This window comes from Lepidochelys kempii, chromosome 1 (assembly GCF_965140265.1).
Source record: "Lepidochelys kempii isolate rLepKem1 chromosome 1, rLepKem1.hap2, whole genome shotgun sequence".
NCBI lineage: Eukaryota > Metazoa > Chordata > Testudines > Cheloniidae > Lepidochelys > Lepidochelys kempii.
Window position 1 is genome coordinate 209886196 of NC_133256.1, and position 20636 is coordinate 209906831.

The following is a 20636-nucleotide window of genomic DNA, read 5'->3' on the forward strand; positions in this document are numbered from 1 at the left end:
CATTTCCCCCCCCTTTGTCTCCAGAATCCTTTGATTTTTGGGTCCAGTAGCTCCTCCCCTTAAGCTGGGGGAGGGGGCTTTATATGTGGGCATCCCCCTGATCTTCAATAGGTGCAGGATATGAGGTGTGAGGCAGGTAGGGAGATGGTGCTGTCTTCCTTCTCTCTGACAGGGCGGATTCCAACCCCAGTTTTGAAAGTGTTGTGCAGGTTTTCTTTGAGAATGAAGACTGATAGGTCAGAGAAGGAACTTGTCAGCACCTGAAAGGATTGCATCTTGGAACAGCTAGAGCTAGAGCAGCCAGGAGGAGAAGCTATTCTCCTAAAATGCTACCACAGCAGCATTTAATTTCAGAAAGGGGGACTACACAAAAATGCAGAAGCTAGTTAAACAGATATTAAGCTATAGTGTGAGTGACCTTAAGCTTTATAAAGGGAGATTTCAGTAAAGTAAGATTAGTCAAAAAGACCCTAAGTTAAAAGTAAAAGTAAAGTCCTTAGAAGTTGACACTTCCTCTGCTGAAATCACTGCTAGCCAGTCAGCTGACTGATTAACCAACCACTCAGTTAAGTGGATAGATTTAAAGAAAACCCTGTTACAACAAAATACAAAACTGAGAATAGCAGAATAGAAATGACTCTGTCCCCATTACTACATTTAAAGAAATGGTGACTCAGACTAGCTGAGACAATTTTACTAGAACAGTTTGGCTAAAATCAAAACAACCTTCAAAGCATACAATTAAAACAGTTATTTTTCCCCCAATTTCCTCTTGCTATAATTAGCATTGCTTTGCTTCCCTGTTGGAGGGTTAACAATATCACTAACCTGCTGCAAAATGCTTCAGAATTAGGGACAACAGCCAGCCTCCTGCTCCTGGACTCAGCTTCTCCCAACTCACACAGGGCATATGGCCCTTTGTAAAGCAGCTACCCTGACTGCTTACTCTCATGGAGTCTGATTACAGCAACAGGGAACCTATTGAACCAGACCCAAAACTACTACACCCAATTCCAGAAGCTTCTGGATGTGGAGTGCTTAATCTGCCTAGCAACAATGACCCAAACACAGCTCACTCCTACCTCCCCTCATTGAGTCTCCTAACTAGATATCTCCCTATTAGCACGTGTTACACTTATACATAGATGCTAGAAGTCTAAATACTAAAATGGGTGAACTAGAGTGCCTTGTTTTAAATGAGGAGATTGATATATAATAGGTATCACAGAAACATGGTGGAATGAAGATAATCAGTGGGACACAGTAATATCAGGGTACAAAACACATAGGAACGACAGAGTAGATTGTGCTGGTGGGGAAGTGGCACTATATGTGAAGGAAAGCATAGAGTTAAATAAAGTAAAAATCTTAGATGAATCAAACTAACTTGAAGGGGAAAGGAGTCCAGGAGAGCTGGCTGTATTTCAAGGAATCCCTGTTGAGGTTACAGGGACAAACCATCCCGATGAGTCGAAAAAATAGTAAATATGGCAGGCGACCAGCTTGGCTTAATGGTGAAATCCTAGCGGATCTTAAACATAAAAAAGAAGCTTACAAGAAGTGGAAGGTTGGACATATGACCAGGGTAGAGTATAAAAATATTGCTCAGGCATGTAGGAATGTTATCAGGAGGGCCAAATCGCACCTGGAGCTGCAGCTAGCCAGAGATGTTAAGAGTAACAAGAAGGGTTTCTTCAGGTATGTTGGCAACAAGAAGAAAGCCAAGGAATTTGTGGGCCCCTTACTGAATGAGGGAGGCAACCTAGTGACAGAGGATGTGGAAAAAGCTAATGTACTCAATGCTTTTTTTGCCTCTGTTTTCACTAACAAGGTCAGCTCCCAGACTGCTGCGCTGGGCATCACAAAATGCGGAAGAGATGGCCAGCCCTCTGTGGAGATAGAGGCGGTTAGGGACTATTTAGAAAAGCTGGACGTGCACAAGTCCATGGGGCCGGACGAGTTGCATCCGAGAGTGCTGAAGGAATTGGTGGCTGTGATTGCAGAGCCACTGGCCATTATCTTTGAAAACTCGTGGCGAACCGGGGAAGTCCCGGATGACTGGAAAAAGGCTAATGTAGTGCCAATCTTTAAAAAAGGGAAGAAGGAAGATCCTGGGAACTACAGGCCAGTCAGCCTCACCTCAGTCCCTGGAAAAATCATGGAGCAGGTCCTCAAAGAATCAATCCTGAAGCACTTGCATGAGAGGAAAGTGATCAGGAACAGTCAGCATGGATTCACCAAGGGAAGGTCATGCCTGACTAATCTAATCGCCTTTTATGATGAGATTACTGGTTCTGTGGATGAAGGGAAAGCAGTGGATGTATTGTTTCTTGACTTTAGCAAAGCTTTTGACACGGTCTCCCATAGTATTCTTGTCAGCAAGTTAAGGAAGTATGGGCTGGATGAATGCACTATAAGGTGGGTAGAAAGCTGGCTAAATTGTCGGGCTCAACGGGTAGTGATCAATGGCTCCATGTCTAGTTGGCAGCCGGTATCAAGTGGAGTGCCCCAAGGGTCGGTCCTGGGGCCGGTTTTATTCAATATCTTCATAAATGATCTGGAGGATGGTGTGGATTGCACTCTCAGCAAATTTGCGGATGATACTAAACTGGGAGGAGTGGTAGATACGCTGGAGGGGAGGGATAGGATACAGAAGGACCTAGACCAATTGGAAGATTGGGCCAAAAGGAATCTGATGAGGTTCAATAAGGATAAGTGCAGGGTCCTGCACTTAGGACGGAAGAACCCAATGCACAGCTACAGACTAGGGACCGAATGGCTAGGCAGCAGTTCTGCAGAAAAGGACCTAGGGGTGACAGTGGACGAGAAGCTGGATATGAGTCAGCAGTGTGCCCTTGTTGCCAAAAAGGCCAATGGCATTTTGGGATGTATAAGTAGGGGCATAGCGAGCAGATCGAGGGACGTGATCGTTCCCCTCTATTCGACATTGGTGAGGCCTCATCTGGAGTACTGTGTCCAGTTTTGGGCCCCACACTTCAAGAAGGATGTGGATAAATTGGAGAGAGTCCAGCGAAGGGCAACAAAAATGATTAGGGGACTGGAACACATGAGTTATGAGGAGAGGCTGAGGGAGCTGGGATTGTTTAGCCTGCAGAAGAGAAGAATGAGGGGGGATTTGATAGCTGCTTTCAACTACCTGAAAGGGGGTTCCAAAGAGGATGGCTCTAGACTGTTCTCAATGGTAGCAGATGACAGAACGAGGAGTAATGGTCTCAAGTTGCAGTGGGGGAGGTTTAGATTGGATATTAGGAAAAACTTTTTCACTAAGAGGGTGGTGAAACACTGGAATGCGTTACCTAGGGAGGTGGTAGAATCTCCTTCCTTAGAGGTTTTTAAGGTCAGGCTTGACAAAGCCCTGGCTGGGATGATTTAACTGGGAATTGGTCCTGCTTTGAGCAGGGGGTTGGACTAGATGACCTTCTGGGGTCCCTTCCAACCCTGATATTCTATGATTCTATGATTCTATGAAACTGTACTATAAAATCTCTGTGGACAGAAATTCCATGCTTGAATAATAAAAGTATGGCAGTACAAATATACTACCAACCACCTGACCAGGATGATGATGGTGATTGTGAAATGCCCAGAGACATTAGAGAGGCTACAAAGGCAGAAAACATAATAATCATGGGGATTTTCAACTATCCTGATATTGACTGGGTACACGTCACCTCAGGATGGGATGCAGAGATAAAATTTCTAGACACCATTAGTGTCTGCTTCTTGGGAGCAGCTAGTCCTGGAACCGACAAAGGGAAAGGCAATTCTTGATTTAGTCCTAAGTGGAGCACAGGATCTGATCCAAGAGGTGAATATAGCTGAATCACTTCATAACAGTGACCATAATGTAATTAAATTTCACATCGTTGTAGGGTGAAAATGCCAAAGAAAGCTACCACAGCAGCATTTAATTTCAGAAAGGGGGACTACACAAAAATGCAGAAGCTAGTTAAACAGATATTAAAAGGCACAGCCACAAGCATGAAATGGCTGAGAACTGCATAGAAGCTATTTAAAAACACCATAATAGAGGCTCAAACTAAATGTATACCCCAAATAAAAAAAACAGTAAGAGAACAAAAAAAATGCCACCATGACTAAACAGCAGAGTAGAAGAGGTGGTTAGAGGCAAAAAGGCATTCTTTAAAAACTGGAAATAAAATCCTACTGAGGAAAATAGAAAGGAGCACAGCCTCTGGCAAATCAAGTGTAAAAGTGTAATAAGGCAGCCCAAGAAATAATGTGAAGAGCAAATAGTTAAAGACAGAAAAACTAACAGCAATTTTTTTTTAAGTACATCAGAAGTAGGAAGTTTGCCAAACAATCAGTGAGGTCACTAGGCAATCAAGGTGCTAAAGGAGCACTCAAGGGAGACAAGCCTGTTGCAAAGAAGCTAAATGAATTCTTTGCATTGGATTTCACTGTAGAGGATGTGGGGGAGAGCCCCATACCTCAGCCATTCTTTTTAGGGGATAAATCTGAGAAATAGTCGCAGATTGAGGTGTCAGTAGAGGAGGTTTTGGAATAAACTGATAAATTACAGAGTAATAAATCACCAGGCCCAAATGGTTACACCCAAGAGTAATGAAGGAGCTCAAAAATGAAGTGGTTGAATTACTAGCAATAATATACAATTTCTAATTAAAATCAAATAGTTTTCCAGAGGATTGGAAGATAGCAAATGTTGTACCTAAAATATTCAAGGGGTGATCCGGGGAATTACATCCCAGTGAGCTTTATCTCTGTGCCTGGCAAATTGGTTGAAATTATAATTAAATGGAGAATAATAAGTATGAAACTGCAGAAAAACTTGAGTGTCTCTGGATTAAGTTTAGAAGTGTGAGCAACAAGGGTAATGTCGTGGTGGGAGTCTGCTATAGACCACCGGACCAGGGGGATGAGGTAGACGAGGCTTTCTTCTGGCAACTCACAGAAGTTACTAGATCGCACAAACTGATTCTCATGGGAGACTTCAATCACCCTGATATCTGCTGGGAGAGCAATACAGCGGTGCACAGACAATCCAGGAAGTTTTTGGAAAGTGTAGGGGACAATTTCCTGGTACAAGTGCTGGAGGAACCAATGAGGGGCAGAGCTCTTCTTGACCTGCTGCTCACAAACCAGGAAGAATTAGTAAGGGAAGCTAAAGTGGATGGGAACCTGGGAGGCAGTGACCATGAGATGGTCAAGTTCAGGATCCTGACACAGGGAAGAAAGGAGAGCAGCAGAATATGGACCCTGGACTTCAGAAAACCAGACTTGGACTCCCTCAGGGAACTGATGGGCAGGATCCTCTGGGAGAATAACATGAGGGGGAAAGGAGTCCAGGAGAGCTGGCTGTATTTTAAAGAATCCTTATTGAGGTTACAGGGACAAACCATCCCGATGTGTAGAAGAACAGTAAATATGGCAGGCGACCAGCTTGGGTTAACAGTGAAATCCTTGCTGATCTTAAACTCAAAAAAGAAGCTTACAAGAAGTGGAAGATTGGACAAATGGCCAGGGAAGAATATAAAAATATTGCTGGGGGATGCAGGAGTGAAATCGGGAAGGCCAAATCACTCCTGGAGTTGCAGCTAGCAAGAGATGTTAAGAGTAACAAGAAGGGTTTCTTCAGGTATGTTAGCAACAAGAAGAAAGTCAAGGAAAGTGTGGGCCCCTTACTGAATGAGGGAGGCAACCTAGTGACAGAGGATGTGGAAAAAGCTAATGTATTCAATGCTTTTTTTGCCTCTGGCTTCACGAACAAGGTCAGCTCCCAGACTACTGCACTGGGCAGCACAGCATGGGGAGGAGGTGACCAGCCCTCTGTGGAGAAAGAAGTGGTTTGGGACTATTTAGAAAAGCTGGATGAGCACAAGTCCATGGGGCCGGATGCGCTGCATCCGAGAGTGCTAAAGGAGTTGGCGGATGTGATTGCAGAGCCATTGGCCATTATCTTTGAAAACTCATGGCGATCGGGGGAAGTCCCGGACAACTGGAAAAAGGCTAATGTAGTGCCCATCTTTAAAAAAGAGAAGAAGGAGGATCCTGGGAACTACAGGCCAGTCAGCCTCACCTCAGTCCCTGGAAAAATCATGGAGCAGGTCCTCAAGGAATCAATTCTGAAGCACTTAGAGGAGAGGAAAGTGTTCAGGAACAGTCAGCATGGATTCACCAAGGGAAAGTCATGCCTTACTAATCTAATTGCCTTCTATGTCGAGATAACTGGCTCTGTGGATGAGGGGAAAACGGTGGATGTGTTGTTCTTTGACTTTAGCAAAGCTTTTGACACGGTCTCCCACAGTATTCTTGCCAGCAAGTTAAAGAAGTATGGGCTGGATGAATGGACTATAAAGTGGACAGAAAGTTGGCTAGATTGTCGAGCTCAACGGGTAGTGATCAATGGCTCCATGTCTAGTTGGCAGCTGGTATCAAGTGGAGTGCCCCAAGGGTCAGTCCTGAGGCCGGTTTTGTTCAATATCTTCATAAATGATCTGGAGGATGGTGTGGATTGCACCCTCAGCAAGTTTGCAGATGACACTAAACTGGGAGGAGAGGTAGATACGCTGGAGGGTAGGGATAGGATACAGAGGGCCCTAGACAAATAAGAGGATTGAAATCTGATGAGGTTCAACAAGGACAAGTGCAGAGTCCTTCACTTAGGATGGAAGAATCCCATGTACCACTACAGACTAGGGACAGAATGGCTCAGCAGCAGTTCTGCAGAAAAGGACCTGGAGTCACAGTGGACGAGAAGCTGGATATGAGTCAACAGTGTACTCTTGTTGCCAAGAAGGCCAATGGCATTTTGGGATGTATATGTAGGGGCATTGCCAGCAGATCGAGGGACTTGATCGTTCCCCTTTATTCGACATTGGTGAGGCCTCATCTGGAGTACTGTGTGCAGTTTTGGGCTCCACACTATAAGAAGGATGTGGAAAAATTGGAAAGAGTCCAGCGAAGGGCAACAAAAATGATTAGGGGACTGGAACACATGACTTATGAGGAGAGGCTGAGGGAACTGGGATTGTTTAGTCTGCGGAAGAGAAGAATGAGGGGGGATTCGATAGCTGCTTTCAACTACCTGAAAGGGGGTTCCAAAGAGGATGGATCTAGACTGTTCTCAGTGGTAGCAGATGACAGAACAAGGAGTAATGGTCTCAAGTTGCACTGGGGGAGGTTTAGATTGGATATTAGGAAAAACTTTTTCTCTAGGAGGGTGGTGAAACACTGGAATGCGTTACCTAGGGAGGTGGTGGAATCTCCTTCCTTAGATATTTTTAAGGACAGGCTTGACAAAGGCCTGGCTGGGATTATTTAGTTGGGAATTGGTCCTGCTTTTGAGCAGGGGGTTGGACTAGATGACCTCCTGAGGTCCCTTCCAACCCTGATATTCTATGATTCTAATAAAACATCTGGAAGATCATGAGTTGATAGGGTCCAACCAACATGGATTCTGCAAATGAAAATCATGTCTCACTAATCTCAAAGTGGAACTCACATTGACTTCAGTTGCAGATATGAGCACTCAGCACTTCTGAAGATCAGCCTCCAGCTCTCAAATAAGACCCCTTGAAAATGAGGAACATAAAATTAGTGACCACCTGTGAAAAGTCTGGTTGAAGTGATTTGCCCAGCATCCCACAGGAACTCTGTTGCAGGGTCAGGGATAGAATCCAATTCTCCAGCGCAGCCTTAACCATGAGACCCTCCTTTCTCTTCCTGAAACCCCCTGCTTCCTTCAGTACATGCCTTCCAATTTCTGCAACAAACAAGGTAGGGGGTCCTACAGAAAACAGCCTCCTTTCCTACACAGCTCTGATTTACTCCCTGAGCACCATCCATCCTGTGCACTGAATGAAGCAGTGGTTCTGTGGAAAAAATAGTATGTGATCATGTCATTGAAGATTGTAACATAATGCATATGCATAAGGGGGGCAAATTCAGTTTGCACAGGCAGTTTTAATTCTGGCATTTCTTAACTTTTGAGTGCAACCTTAGTAATGTTCTTTTAATGTGGGGTGTCATCAGAAAAGTTGGAACCTTTGGATTCATTGCACAGACCTCTGCGACTTAGGTTAACAGAGTAACTGATAGCAGTATAAGTTGGCATCCTCTATGTCAGGGGTGGGAAACCTTTTTGGCCTGAGGGCCACATCTGGGTATGGCAATTGTATGGCGGGCCATGACTGCTCATGAAATTGGGGTTTGGGGTGTGGGAGGGGGTGAGGGCTCCAGCTGGGGATGCGGGCTCTGGGGTGGGGCTGGGGATGAGGGGTTGGGAGTGAAGTAAGGTGCTCTGGGCTGGGACCGAGGAGTTTGGAGGGCGGGAGGGGAATCAGGGCTGAGGCAATGAGCTGGGGTGTGGGAGGGGGTCAGGGGTGCAGGCTCTGGGCAGTGCTTATCTCAAGCAGCTCCCAGAAGCAGCAGCATGTCCCGCCTCTGGCTCCTAAGTGGAGGCACAGCCAGGCCTCAGTTCCCGGCCAATAGGAGCTGCGGGGGCAATGTTTGGGGTGGGGGTAGCATGCAGAACCTCTTTGCTGCTCCTACGCGTAGGAGCTGGAGAGGGGACATGCCGCTGTTTCCAGGATCTGTGCAGAGTGGGGCAAGCCCATAACCCCACTCCCTGGATGGAGCGCCAGAGTGGGGCAAGCCCTGGACCCTGCTCCCCGCTGGGAGCTCAAGAGATGAATTAAAATGTCTGGAGGGCCAGATGCGGCCTCTGGACAGTAGTTTGCCCACTCTGCTCTAAGTGGACCAGCACTAGAAGGGTTTCACAGATTGGCTGAAACTATTGTAAAGAAGAGAATGATTGTGGAAGGGTCAATCTGGCTTTTATAAAGAGAAATCATGCCTCACCAATCTATTATAATTTTTTGAGGTGGAGGGGGGTCAACAAACCTGTGAACAAGGGGGTCCAGTGCACATAGTGTACTTGGACTTTCAGAAAGCCTTTGACAAGGTCTCTCACCAAAGGCTCTTAAGCAAAGTAAGCTGGGATAAGTGGGAAGATCCTCTCATGGATCAGTAACTAGTTAAAAGACAGGAAACAAAGGGTAGGAATAAATGGGTCAGTTTTCAAAATGGAGAGAAGTAAATAGTGGTGTCCCCAAGGGAGCAGATTTGGGATCACTGCAGTTCAACATGTTGATAAATGATCTGGAAAAAGGGGTAAACGGTGAGGTTGCAAAATTTGTAGACGATACAAAATTATTCAAGAGAGTTAAGTCCAAAGCAGACTGCAAACAGTCACAAAGGGATCTCACAAAACTGGTGACTGGACAACACAATGGCAGATGAAATTCAATGTTGATAAATGCAAAGTAATGCACATTGGAAAACATAATCCCAATTATACATACAAAATGATGGGGCCTAAATTGGGTGTTACCACTCAAGAAAGAGATCTTGGAGTCATTGTGGCTTGTTCTCTGAAAACATCCGCTCAATGTGCAGCGGCAGGCAAAAAAGATAACAGAATGTTAGGAACCATTAGAAAACAGGTAGATAATAAGACAGAAAAGATCATAATGCCACTATGTAAATCCATGGTACGCCTTGAGTAGTGTGTGCAGTTCTGGTTGCCGCATCTCAAAAAAGATATACTAGAATTGGAAAAGGTACAGAGAAGGGCAACAAAAATTATTAAGGGTATGGAACAGTTTCCCTATAAGGAGAGATTAAAAAGATTGGGACTGTTCAGCTTGGAAAAGAGATGACTAAGGAGAGATCTGATAGAGGTCTAAAATCATGAATGATGTGGAAAAAGTGAATAAGAACATAAGAACGGCCATACTGGGTCAGAACAAAGGTCCATCTAGCCCAGTATCCTGTCTTCCAACAGTGGCCAATGCCAGATGCCCCAGAGGGAATGAACAGAAGAGGTAATCATCAAGTGATCCATCCCCTGTCGCCCATTCCCAGCTTCTGACACCATCCCTGTCCATCCTGGCTAATAGCCATTGATGGACCTATCCTCCATGAACTTATATAGTTCTTTTGTGAACCCAGTTATAGTCTTGGCCTTCACAACATCCTATGGCAAGGAGTTCCACAAGTTGACTGTGCGTTGTGTGAAAAAATACTTCCTTTTGTTTGTTTTAAACCTGCTGCCTATTCATTTAATTTGATGACCCCTGGCTTTTGTGTTATGAGAAGGAGTAAATAACACTTTCTCCACATCAGTCATGATTTTATAGACCTCAGTCATACCTCCCATAGTCTTCTTTTTTCTAAGCTGAAAAGTCCCAGTCTTATTAATCACTGCTCTTACGGAAGTCATTCCATATTCCTAATAATTTTTGTTGCCCTTTTCTGAACCTTTTCCAATTCCAATATATCTTTTTTGAAACGGGGGACCACATCTGCACGCAGTATTCAACTTGTGGGTATACCATGGATTTATATAGAGGCAATATGATATTTTCTGTCTTATTATCTATCCCTTTCTTAGTGATTCCCAACATTCTGTTCACTTTTTTGACTGCCGCTGCACATTGAGTGGATGTTTTCAGAGAACTATCCACAATGACTTTAAGATCTCTTTCTTGAGTGGTAACAGCCAATTTAGGCCCCATCATTTTATATGTATGGTTGGGATTATGTTTTTCAATGTGCATTACTTTGCATTTATCAACATTGAATTTCATCTGCCATTTTGTTGCCCAGTCACCCAGTTTTGAGAGATTCTTTTGTAGCTCTTCGCAGCCTGCTCAAGACTTAACTATCTTGAGCAGTTTTGTATCATCTGCAAATTTTGCCACATAACTGTTTACCCCTTTTTCCAGATCATTTATGAATATATTGAATTGGACTGGGCCCAGTGCAAACCTCTGAAGGACACCATTATTTACCTCTCTCCATTCTGAAAACTGACCATTCATTCCTACCCTTTGTTTCCTATCTTTTAACCAGTTACCACTCCATGAGAGGACCTTCCCTCTTATCCCATGACAGCTTACTTCGCTTAAGAGCCTTCAGTAAGAGACGTTGTCAAAGGCTTTCTGAAAATCTAAGTACACTATATCCACAGGATCCCCCTTGTCCACATTCTAGTAGATTGGTGAGGCATGATTTCCCTTTACATGTAGACTCTTCCCCAACAAATTATGTTCCTCTATGCGTCTGACAATTTTGTTCTTTTCTATAGTTTAAACCAGTTTGTCCAGTACAGAAGTCAGGCTTACCGGCCTGTAATTGCTTTTTTAAATATTGGTGTCATATTAGCTATCCTCCAGTGATTTGGTACAAAAGCTGATTTAAATGACAGGTTACAAACTACAGTTAATAGTTCTGCAATTTCACATTTACGTTCTTTTGGAACTCTTGGGTGAATACCATCTGGTCATGGTGACTTATTACTGTTTAGTTTATCAATTTGTTCCAAAACCTCCTCTAATGACATCTCAATCTGGGACAGTTCCTCAGATTTGTCACCTAAAAAGAATGGCTCAGGTTTGGGAATCTCCCTCACATCCTCAGCCATGAAGACCAATGCAAAGAATTCATTTAGTTTCTCCACAATGGCCTTGAATGCTACTTTAGCATCTCAATCGTCCGGTGGCCTCACTGGTTGTTTAGCAGGCTTCCTGCTTCTGATGCACTTAAAAAGTTTTTTGCTATTACTTTTTGAGTCTTTGCCTAGCTGTTCTTCAAATTCTTTTTTGGCCTTCCTAATTATATTTTTACATTTCATTTGTCAGAGTTTATGCACCTTTCTATTTTCCTCACTAGGATTTAACTTCCACTCTTTAAAGGATGCCGTTTTATCTCTCATAGCTTCTTTTACTTTGTTGTTTAGCCACAGTGGCACTTTTTTGGTTCTCTTACTATGTTTTTTAATTTGGGGTATACGTTTAAGTTGAGCCTCTATTATGGTGTCTTTAAAAAGTTTCCATGCAGCTTGCAGGGATTTCACTTTTGGCGCTGTGCCTTTTAATTTCTCTTTAATTAACCTCCTCATTTTTGTTTAGTTCCCCTTTCTGAAATTAAATACTACACTGTTGGGCTCCTGTGGTGTTTTCCCTGCCACAGGGATGTTAAATTTAATTATATTATGGTCACTATTACCAAGCTGTCCAGCTATGGTGTAGATCCTGTGCTCCATTTAGGACTAAATCAAGAATTGCCTCTCCTCTTGTGGGTTCCTGGACTAGCTGCTCCAAGAAGCTATCATTTAAGGTGTCAAGAAACTTTATCTCTGCATCCTGTCCTGAGGTGACATGTACCCAGTCAAAATGGGGATAGTTGAAATCCTCCATTATTATTGAGATTTTTATTTTAATAGCCTCTCTAATCTCCCTGAGCATTTCAGTCACTATCACCATCCTGGTTAGGTGGGCGGTAATATATCCCTACTCCTATATTCTTGTTATTAGAGCATTGAATTACTTATTATCCATAGAGATTCTATGGTACAGTTTGGTTCATTTAAGATTTTTACTTCATTTGCTTCTATGCTTTCTTTCACATATAGTGCCACTCCCCTCCCAGCATGACCTGTTCTGTCCTTCTGATATATTTTGTACCCGGTATTATTGTGTCCCATTGATTATCCTCACTCCACCAAGTTTCTGTGATGCCTATTATATCAATATCCTCATTTAAAATGAGGCACTCTAGTTCACCCATCTTATTATTTAGACTTCTGGCATTGGTATATAAGCACTTTAAAAACTTGTCACTTTTTAGCTGTCTGCCATTATGTGATGTAATTGAATGAGACTCTTTTTCATTTGACTGTTTCTCATCAGATCCTACCTGTATTTTATCATCTTCCATCCTCTTCTCCTTACTAGGACATAGAGAATCTCCATTAATAGATCCTCCTCTAAGGGATGTCTCTGTCCAAACCACATGCTCCTCCGCACCTGACGGCTTTCCCCCCAGCCCTTAGTATAAAAACTGTTCTATGACCTTTTTAAGTGCCAGCAATCTGGTTCCATTTTGGTTTAGGTGGAGCCCATCCTTCCTTTATAGGCTCCCTCTTTCCCAAAAATTTTCCCACTTCCTAATATATCTAAACCCCTCCTCCCTACACCATCGTCTCAGCCACACATTGAGACCCTACAGTTCTGCCTGTCTAACTGGCCCTACGCATGGAACTGGAAGCATTTCAAAGAATGCTACCATGCAAATCCTGGACTTCAATCTCTTACCTAGCAGCCTAAATTTGGCCTCCAGGATCTCTCTCCTATCCTTCCCTATGTCAGTGGTACCAACATGTGCCACGACCACCAGCTCCTCCCCAGCACTACACATAAGTCTATCTAGATGTCTTAAGAGATCTGCAGCCTTCGCACCAGGCAGGCAAGTCACCAAGCGGTTCTCCCAGTCTTCGCAAACTTAGCTGTCTATGTTTCTAATGGTCGAATCCCCCATAACTATTACCTGTCTCTTCCTGATAACTGGAATTCCCTCCCACAGAGAGGTATCCTCAGTGTGAAAGGATAACACAAGATAATCTGGAAGGAGGGTGCCAACTATGGGATCATTTCCCTCTGCTCCAGTTGGATGCTCTACTTCCCTGAGACTTTCATCCTCCTCAACAGCACAGAGGGTGTCAGACTGTGTCCCGGAAAGTCTCATCTGTGTACCTCTCTGTCTCCCTTAGCTCCTCCAGCTCAGCCACTCTGGTCTCCAAAGCCCGTACACGGTCTCTGAGGGCCAGGAGCTCCTTGCACCAAATGCATACATACACCACCTGCCCATAGGGCAGGTAATCATACATACTGCATTGGGTGCAATAAACTAGATAGCTCCCTCTCTGTTGCTGGACTTCTGCCTGCATTATCTTTTTACTCCTGAAGTTCGTTCCTTTGTTGTTGTTTTGTTTTTATCAGGGGGTGTCTGGCTTTAAGTTTACAGAATGTTAAGTGTATTTAGCCCCCTAGCTCACACTTCCTTGCAAAACTTCTGTTAGCTGCTCCTGTTCACTAGCTCCTCTGGTCGCTGAGAAGTGGGCTTTTTAAAGCCCTGGTCCTCCTGAGTAGTCCCTGTGATGTTGCACAGCTCCATATGACGTTGCACACACTCAGCAAGTTCACAGATGACACTAAGCTGGGGGGAGAGGTAGATACACTGGAGGTTAGGGACAGGGTCCAAAGTGACCTAGACAAATTGGAGGATTGGGCCAAAAGAAATCTGATGAGATTCAACAAGGACAAGTGCAGAGTCCTGCACTTAGGATGGAAGAATCCCAATGCACTGCTACAGGCTGGGGACCGACTGGCTAAGCAGCAGTTCTGCAGAAAAGAACCTGGGGATTACAGTGCATGAGAAGCTGGATATGAGTCAGCAGTGTGCCCTTGTTGCCAAGAAGGCCAATGGCATATTGGGCTGTATTAGTAGGAGCATTGCAAGCAGATAGAGGGAAGTGATTATTCCCCTCTATTTGGCACTGGTGAGGCCACACCTGGAGTACTGCGTCCAGTTTTGGGTCCCCCCACTACAGAAGGGATGTGGACAAATTGGAGAGAGTCCAGTGGAGGGCAATGAAAATGATTAGGGGACTGGGGCACATGACTTACAAGGAGAGGCTGAGGGAACTGGGGTTATTTAGTCTGCAGAAGAGAAGAGTGAGAGGAGATTTAATAGCAGCCTTCACTTACCTGAAGGGGGGTTCTAAAGAGGATGGAGCTAGGCCGGGGTGGGCAAACTTTTTGGCCCGAGGGCCACATCGGGGTGCGAAACTGTACGGAGGGCTGGGTAGGGAAGACTGTGCCTCCCCAAACAGCCTGGCCCCTGCACCCTATCTGCCCCCGCCTACTTCCTCCCCCTCACTGCCCCGTTCAGAACCCGTGACCCATCCAACTCCCCCTGTTCCTTATCCCCTGACTGTCCCCCCCGGGACCCCATGCCCCAACTGCTGCCCCAAGACCCCACCCCCATCCAACCGCCCCTGCTCCCTGTCCCCTGACTGCCCCCCCAACCCCTATCCACACCCCCGCCCCCTGACAGGCCCCCCTGGACCCCACCCCCATCCAATCCCCCGTTCCCCATCCCCTGACTGCCCCGTTCCCTATCCACACCCCCGCCCCCTGACAGGCCCCCTGGGATTCCCACGCCTATCCAACGGCCCCTGCTCCCTGTCCCCTGACCGCCCCCCCCCACAGAACCTCTGCCCCATCCAACCACCCCCTCCACCGCCCCGCCCCCTTACCATGCTGCTGAGAGCACCAGGAGCTTGCAGCCCCGCCGCCTGGTCAGAGTCAGCTGCACTGCACGCATGGCGATGTGGCTGCATGGGAGGGGGGACAGCAGGAGAGGGGCCAGGGGCTAGCCTCCCTGGCCAGGAGCTTAAGGGCCAGGCAGGACGGTCCCGTGGGCCGGATGTGGCCCGCAGGCCATAGTTTGCCCACCTCTGAGCTAGGCTGTTCTCAGTGATGGCAGATGACAGAACAAGAAGGAATAGTCTCAAGTTGCAGTGGGGAAGGTCTAGGTTGGATATTAGGAAACACTATTTCACTAGGAGGGTGGCGAAGCACTGGAATGGGTTAGCTAGGGAGGTGGTGGAATCTCCATCCTTAGAGGTTTTTAAGGCCCGGCTTAACAAAGCCTTGGCTGGGATGATTTAGTTGGTTTTGGTCCTGCTTTGAGCAGGGGGTTGGACTAGATGACCTCCTGAGGTCCCTTCCAACCCTGATATTCTATGATTCTATGATTTTATGAAAATATGCTAATAAGGAAGGAGCCTAGTCTGTGAAAGAAGCTTATTGGAACATTTCTGAGGGTGAGATTTACCTGCATTTAGTTTCCTACTGTATTAGGCTTAGACTTGCACGTTTTTGTTTTATTTTGCTTGGTAATTTACTTTGTTCTGTCTGTTATTATTTGGAACCACTTAAATCCTACTTTTTATATTTAATAAAATCACGTTTTGCTTATTAATTAACCCAGAGCAAGTATTAATACCTGGGAGAGCAAACAGCTGTGCATCTCTCTCTATCAGTGTTCTAGAGGGCGAACAATTTATAAGTTTACCCTGTATGAGCTTTATACAGAGTAAAATGGATTTATTTGGGGTTTGGACCACATTGGATACTGGGTATCTGGGTGCTGGAGACTGGAGCATTTCTTAAGCTGTTTTCAGTTAAGCCTGCAGCTTGTGGGGGACATGGTTCAGACCTGGGTCTGTGTTTGCAGCAGGCTAGTGTGTCTGGCTCAACAAGACAGGGCACTGAAGTCCCAAGCTGCCAGGGAAAAGAGGCTCAGAGGTAGTCTCAGCACATCAGGTGGCAGTCCCAAGGGGGTCTCTGTGACCCAACCCATCACAGTCCCGTCCCCTGGTTAAGGGTTGATGGGTGCTAAAGGGCTTAGGGATCAAAGCCTCGTTAAGAAGCTTTCAGCCTTGCCTAGCAGGCTGCTAGGCTCAGCACACACATGGTCAGCACACGGTCCCTCAAACAGACCACACAGTATATTTCAGTTAAGCAGCAAGCACACCACAAACACACACACTACAGACAACAAACTTACTCCAAAGGTCATGTTATCGCTCCTCCTTCACCTGGAGAACTCCCTCACGACACTCCCCTGTTAGCTGCTCCTGCTCGCTAGCTGAATAAGGAAGTATAATTTACTCCTTAACATAACATAAGAACCAGGGGTCACCCAATGAAATTAATAGGCAGCAGGTTTAAAACAAAAAAAAGGAAGTACTTCTTCACACAATGGAGAGTTAACCTGTGGAACTCATTGCCAAGGGATGTTATGAAGGCCAAAACTATAATGGGGTTAAAAAAATAATTAGTTAAGTTCATGTAGGATAGGTCCATCAATGGCTATTGGCCAAAATGGTCAGGGATGCCGCCCCATGCTCAGGGTGTCCTTGGCCTCTGACTGCCAGAAGCTGGGAGTGGACGATAGGGGATGGATCACTCAATGATTGCCTGTTCTGTTCATTTGCTCTGGGGCACCTGGCATTGGCCACTGTTGAAAGACAGGATACTGGGCTAGATAGACCATTGTTCTGACCCAATATGGCCATTCTTATGTTCTTACATTTGCAAGTGGGTTTCACAGATGTTTGTTGACAGCTGACAAATGGTGAGGGATCTTGGGTTCCATTCCAGGCTCTGGAAGGGAGTGTTCTCTAGTGGGCACAGACTCTTCTGCCCATTTCCCCACAAGCTTCACCGTATTCTTCCCCCTCTTCTCCAAACTGTCCCAGCCTCTCCTATAACTGTAATCATGACTGGCCTAGACAAGATAAATCAGAAACTTCTGTTCTCCCTGTCACCTAACACAAGAACAATGAGACATTCAATGACATTGAAAGGTGGCAAATTAAAAAACAATACAAGGAAATATTATTTCACACAACATGTGATTAGACCATGAAATTTATTGACAGAGGTAGTTGTTGAAGCCAAGCACTTAGCAAGATTCAAAGAGGGACTGGACATTTATATGGATAACAAAAATATCCAGTTATAACAGCAAAGCCTACAAAAAATTGGAAGGAACATAACACTTCCCTGTTTCAGGTCTTAAAACATCCCTGGGTGCAGATTATCTGATATTTGCTTCCTGCAGTGTTTCTTACCCCTGCCTCTGAAGTGTCTGTTTCTGGCCACTGTCAGAGGCAAGGATGGCAGACTAGATGGCCCACTGAGCTGATCCAGTCTGGCAAGCTCTGTGACCCTGTAAACACATTTTCAATTCATAATCAAACACTTAGGGCCACAATTTAGAACCCAAGGCCACAGATTGTGGAAGGGCCACTGTGCTGATAGTGCTGTAGGTGAGCCATAGGGCTCACTCTGATCTCTAAGCAATAATGATCTCAATGCCCCAGTGAAATTCTAGGGGCCACTGTGCTGCAGGGAGTGGTGTGGGTTACTCAGTAGGGGACATGATGCTGCTGGAGGTTAAGTCTTTCACAAAACATTTTTCTTGAGTCCTTGTAGGTGTCAAAGATCCCCTATCCCTTTGCCCAAGTCAGGGTGTTAACCCTCATACTCAAATCCCAATTCAGATTATTTTAGTCTCCATCATAGAATCATAGAAGATTAGGGTTGGAAGAGACCTCAGGAGGTCATCTAGTCCAACCCCCTGTTCAAAGTAGGACCAACCCCAACTAAATCATCCCAGCCAGGGCTTTGTCAAGCCGGGCCTTAAAAATGTCTAAGGATGGCGATTCCACCACCTCCTTAGGTAACCCATTCCGGTGCTTTACCACTATCCTAATATCCAACCTAGACCTCCCCCACTGCAACTTGAGACCATTTCTCCCTGTTCTGTCATCTGCCACCACTGAGAACAGCCAAGCTCCATCCTCTTCAGAACCCCCCTTAAGGTAGTTGAAGGCTGCTATCAAATCCCCACTCACTCTTCTCTTCTGCAGACTAAACAAGCCCAGTTCCCTCAGCCTCTCCTCACAAGTCATGTGCCCCAGCCCTGAGGGACTCATCATCCCTAAATTTTTTCCTGCACTTCCTATTGGAAACAGTATTCCACTGAACCTTCTATCCTAAGTTATTGCACAGCACTGTTGTTGGATTGTTAAACAGTTGTTGTGCCCCACCCCAGAGAAGGGTGCACTTTAGAGGAGTGCACTTGGGGTGATGAGTATGTGGAAAGTGAAACGGATTTTAATACTATAACATTATTCTGATTCCCTCCTCCCTTTCTCCAACTTTCTTTCCTTCCCTCACGCCAATCTCTCCTCTCCCTTCCTGATGCTCAGGCCCAAAACTTCATTACCCACCTTGAAGGCCTGGAGGAACTGGTACAGCTTACAACCCTGCACCTGCGTGACAACAAGCTTGAGACCCTGGATGGCTTCTCTCAGAGCATGAAATGCCTGCAGTACCTCAATCTGCGGTGGGTCCTCCCCTGATCAACTTTGGCCCTGGAGACCCCTCTGGAGTGCTGGGAACCCCCTGTGGGCAATGGGACTGCTCTCCCCAAAGCATGTCAAGTTAGCTGCTTTGGAGACACCAGTCTTCACCAGCAGGTGGGGCTGGGTTGGTCTTCCCAGCCCACTGGTCTCTAAGGGCCAGGCCCAAGCCACCTTGATGGGCCCCAGCGCTCTGATTCCTCAACCACTTTGGGATACCACTTTTTGCCTCTGTGTTCCTTCAGAGAGATTGGCCCCTCCACATCCATCTCAGATCTCCCCTGCTGCACCTTGTACCCTTTGCTAAAATCCTCTTTGGTCTCTTTGCCCTCCCTCCTGTTGGTGACTGCAAATACCCTTTTTACCTAGGTATTTGCAGTACACGGGAGGCGATGACACTGGCTGATCCACAGGGCTGTCCGTACATAGAGGAGGCACCTAAGGAAACCCAGAGAGGGGAAGGTCTTTCTTTTTGTCTCTCTCAGCTTGGGGAGCCCCAGGTGCTCAGGGCTTTTTGCTGATGAGTCCCTTTCAGTGGGTCATGTCTGTTCAGTCACTTTATTGTTATTTTCACTGGGGGATCTCAATAAATAGAGTTATTCTCTCTCCCTGTTTTTCTCCCCCACCCCTCTGCAGCGGGAATGGGATTTTGAACGTTCAGGAGATGGCAAAGCTGCAGGTTCTGCCCATGCTGCGGGCACTGGTGCTGATGGACAATCCCTGTTCTGATGAAGGTGAATACCGGATGGAGGCTCTGGTGCTACTTCCCCGTCTTGAGCGTCTCGACAAGGATTTCTTTGAGGAAGATGAGCGGGCAGAGGCCGAGGAGACACGGCAGCGACGCCGGGATGAGGAACAGGTTAGAGCAGAGGAAGTGAGGGTAAGGAGGTGTGAAGAGCCTCAGAAGGGAGAAAGACTAGCAATTTTCAGTCTGAGTGTCTTTTCTTTAGATTAAGGGGGAAAAGAAAGCTTAAAGTAGAATCCCAGGAGAGAGTACAGTGTGTGAAACACCCTCTGAAACATACTGCCTCACATCGGCCATAAAAAATGGCCAGAGGCATGTGACCCTTTCGGTAATAAAAGGGTCAGCATTGAGAAACCAATCAGAACAATTATAGAGCCACCTACCCCACAAGAGAGGAAGAAAGAAACATCTGGAACCATCCTTGTTAACCTCTCACTTTTCTTCTTTTCCCTCAGGAAATGGAGGAATCTGCCCAAGGAGAAGTAACTGAGTGACCCTCCAGCTGCCCGTAGAGTCCCTCAGAACTCTGTGGGGGCCACAGCAGGAGTAGGTTGGCCAGGGAGCAGGACCAGTGTTCTACATCTCCATGTATTTGGCCCTTAGAGACCTTTCCTTTGCCCACATTCCATGTCTCTCCTGGGAGAGGTTGGTGTCAGCCACCCCCCCTATGCTGTCCAAAGGAATGCAGCTCTACTGGAGTCAGTGCAGCACAGGCTCTGCTCCTCACAGGCCCAAGGAGAAGGAGGGACGGTTAAGGTTTGTGCAGTTTGAATTGTGGAGCCTGAAGCTCCTGTAATATTTTCTGCTTTGAATAAAAAGAATTAATGAATCTGGAGTGAGCGAAGCTGTGAATTATCCTGGGCCCCTCTCCGCTCCGCTCCTCTCCTTCTGTGTCTCTGGCTCACTCTCTCCATCCCCTACGTGCTGTTTGCAAAGCTTCTTCTAAATCCTGACTCATTGCAGCTCTGGGTCACATGCTGCTGTCTCGGCCCTATCAGGGGCGTCTCCATCCTGCTGCTGCTGCCGCTGTTGGCTTAGAGGACACAT

General features: G+C 46.0%; 1 protein-coding gene and 1 long non-coding RNA gene across 6 annotated transcripts in view; one reads left to right on the forward strand and one right to left on the reverse strand.

The window, feature by feature from the left end:
* Positions 1-20635, forward strand: part of LRRC23 (leucine rich repeat containing 23) — a 28643-nt gene extending 8008 nt beyond the window's left edge. For 2 of the 5 annotated variants that reach the window (XM_073311833.1, XM_073311811.1), the window contains 3 exons: positions 18692-18828; positions 19481-19724; positions 20045-20274. In XM_073311833.1, the coding sequence (XP_073167934.1) occupies positions 18692-18828; positions 19481-19724; positions 20045-20083 (420 nt within the window). In that variant the 3' untranslated portion in view covers positions 20084-20274. Of the gene's footprint in view, positions 1-18691; positions 18829-19480; positions 19725-20044; positions 20419-20552 lie in introns of those variants that run through there. The other 3 variants (XR_012154929.1, XM_073311816.1, XM_073311823.1) reach the window with 3 other exon arrangements.
* Positions 16519-20037, reverse strand: LOC140898264 (uncharacterized). The gene is made up of 3 exons (XR_012154933.1): positions 19973-20037; positions 17005-17202; positions 16519-16560 (listed from the first exon to the last, which is right to left on the reverse strand). It is a non-coding gene; the product is annotated as an uncharacterized lncRNA (long non-coding RNA).
* Position 20636: the final 1 nt, after the last annotated feature.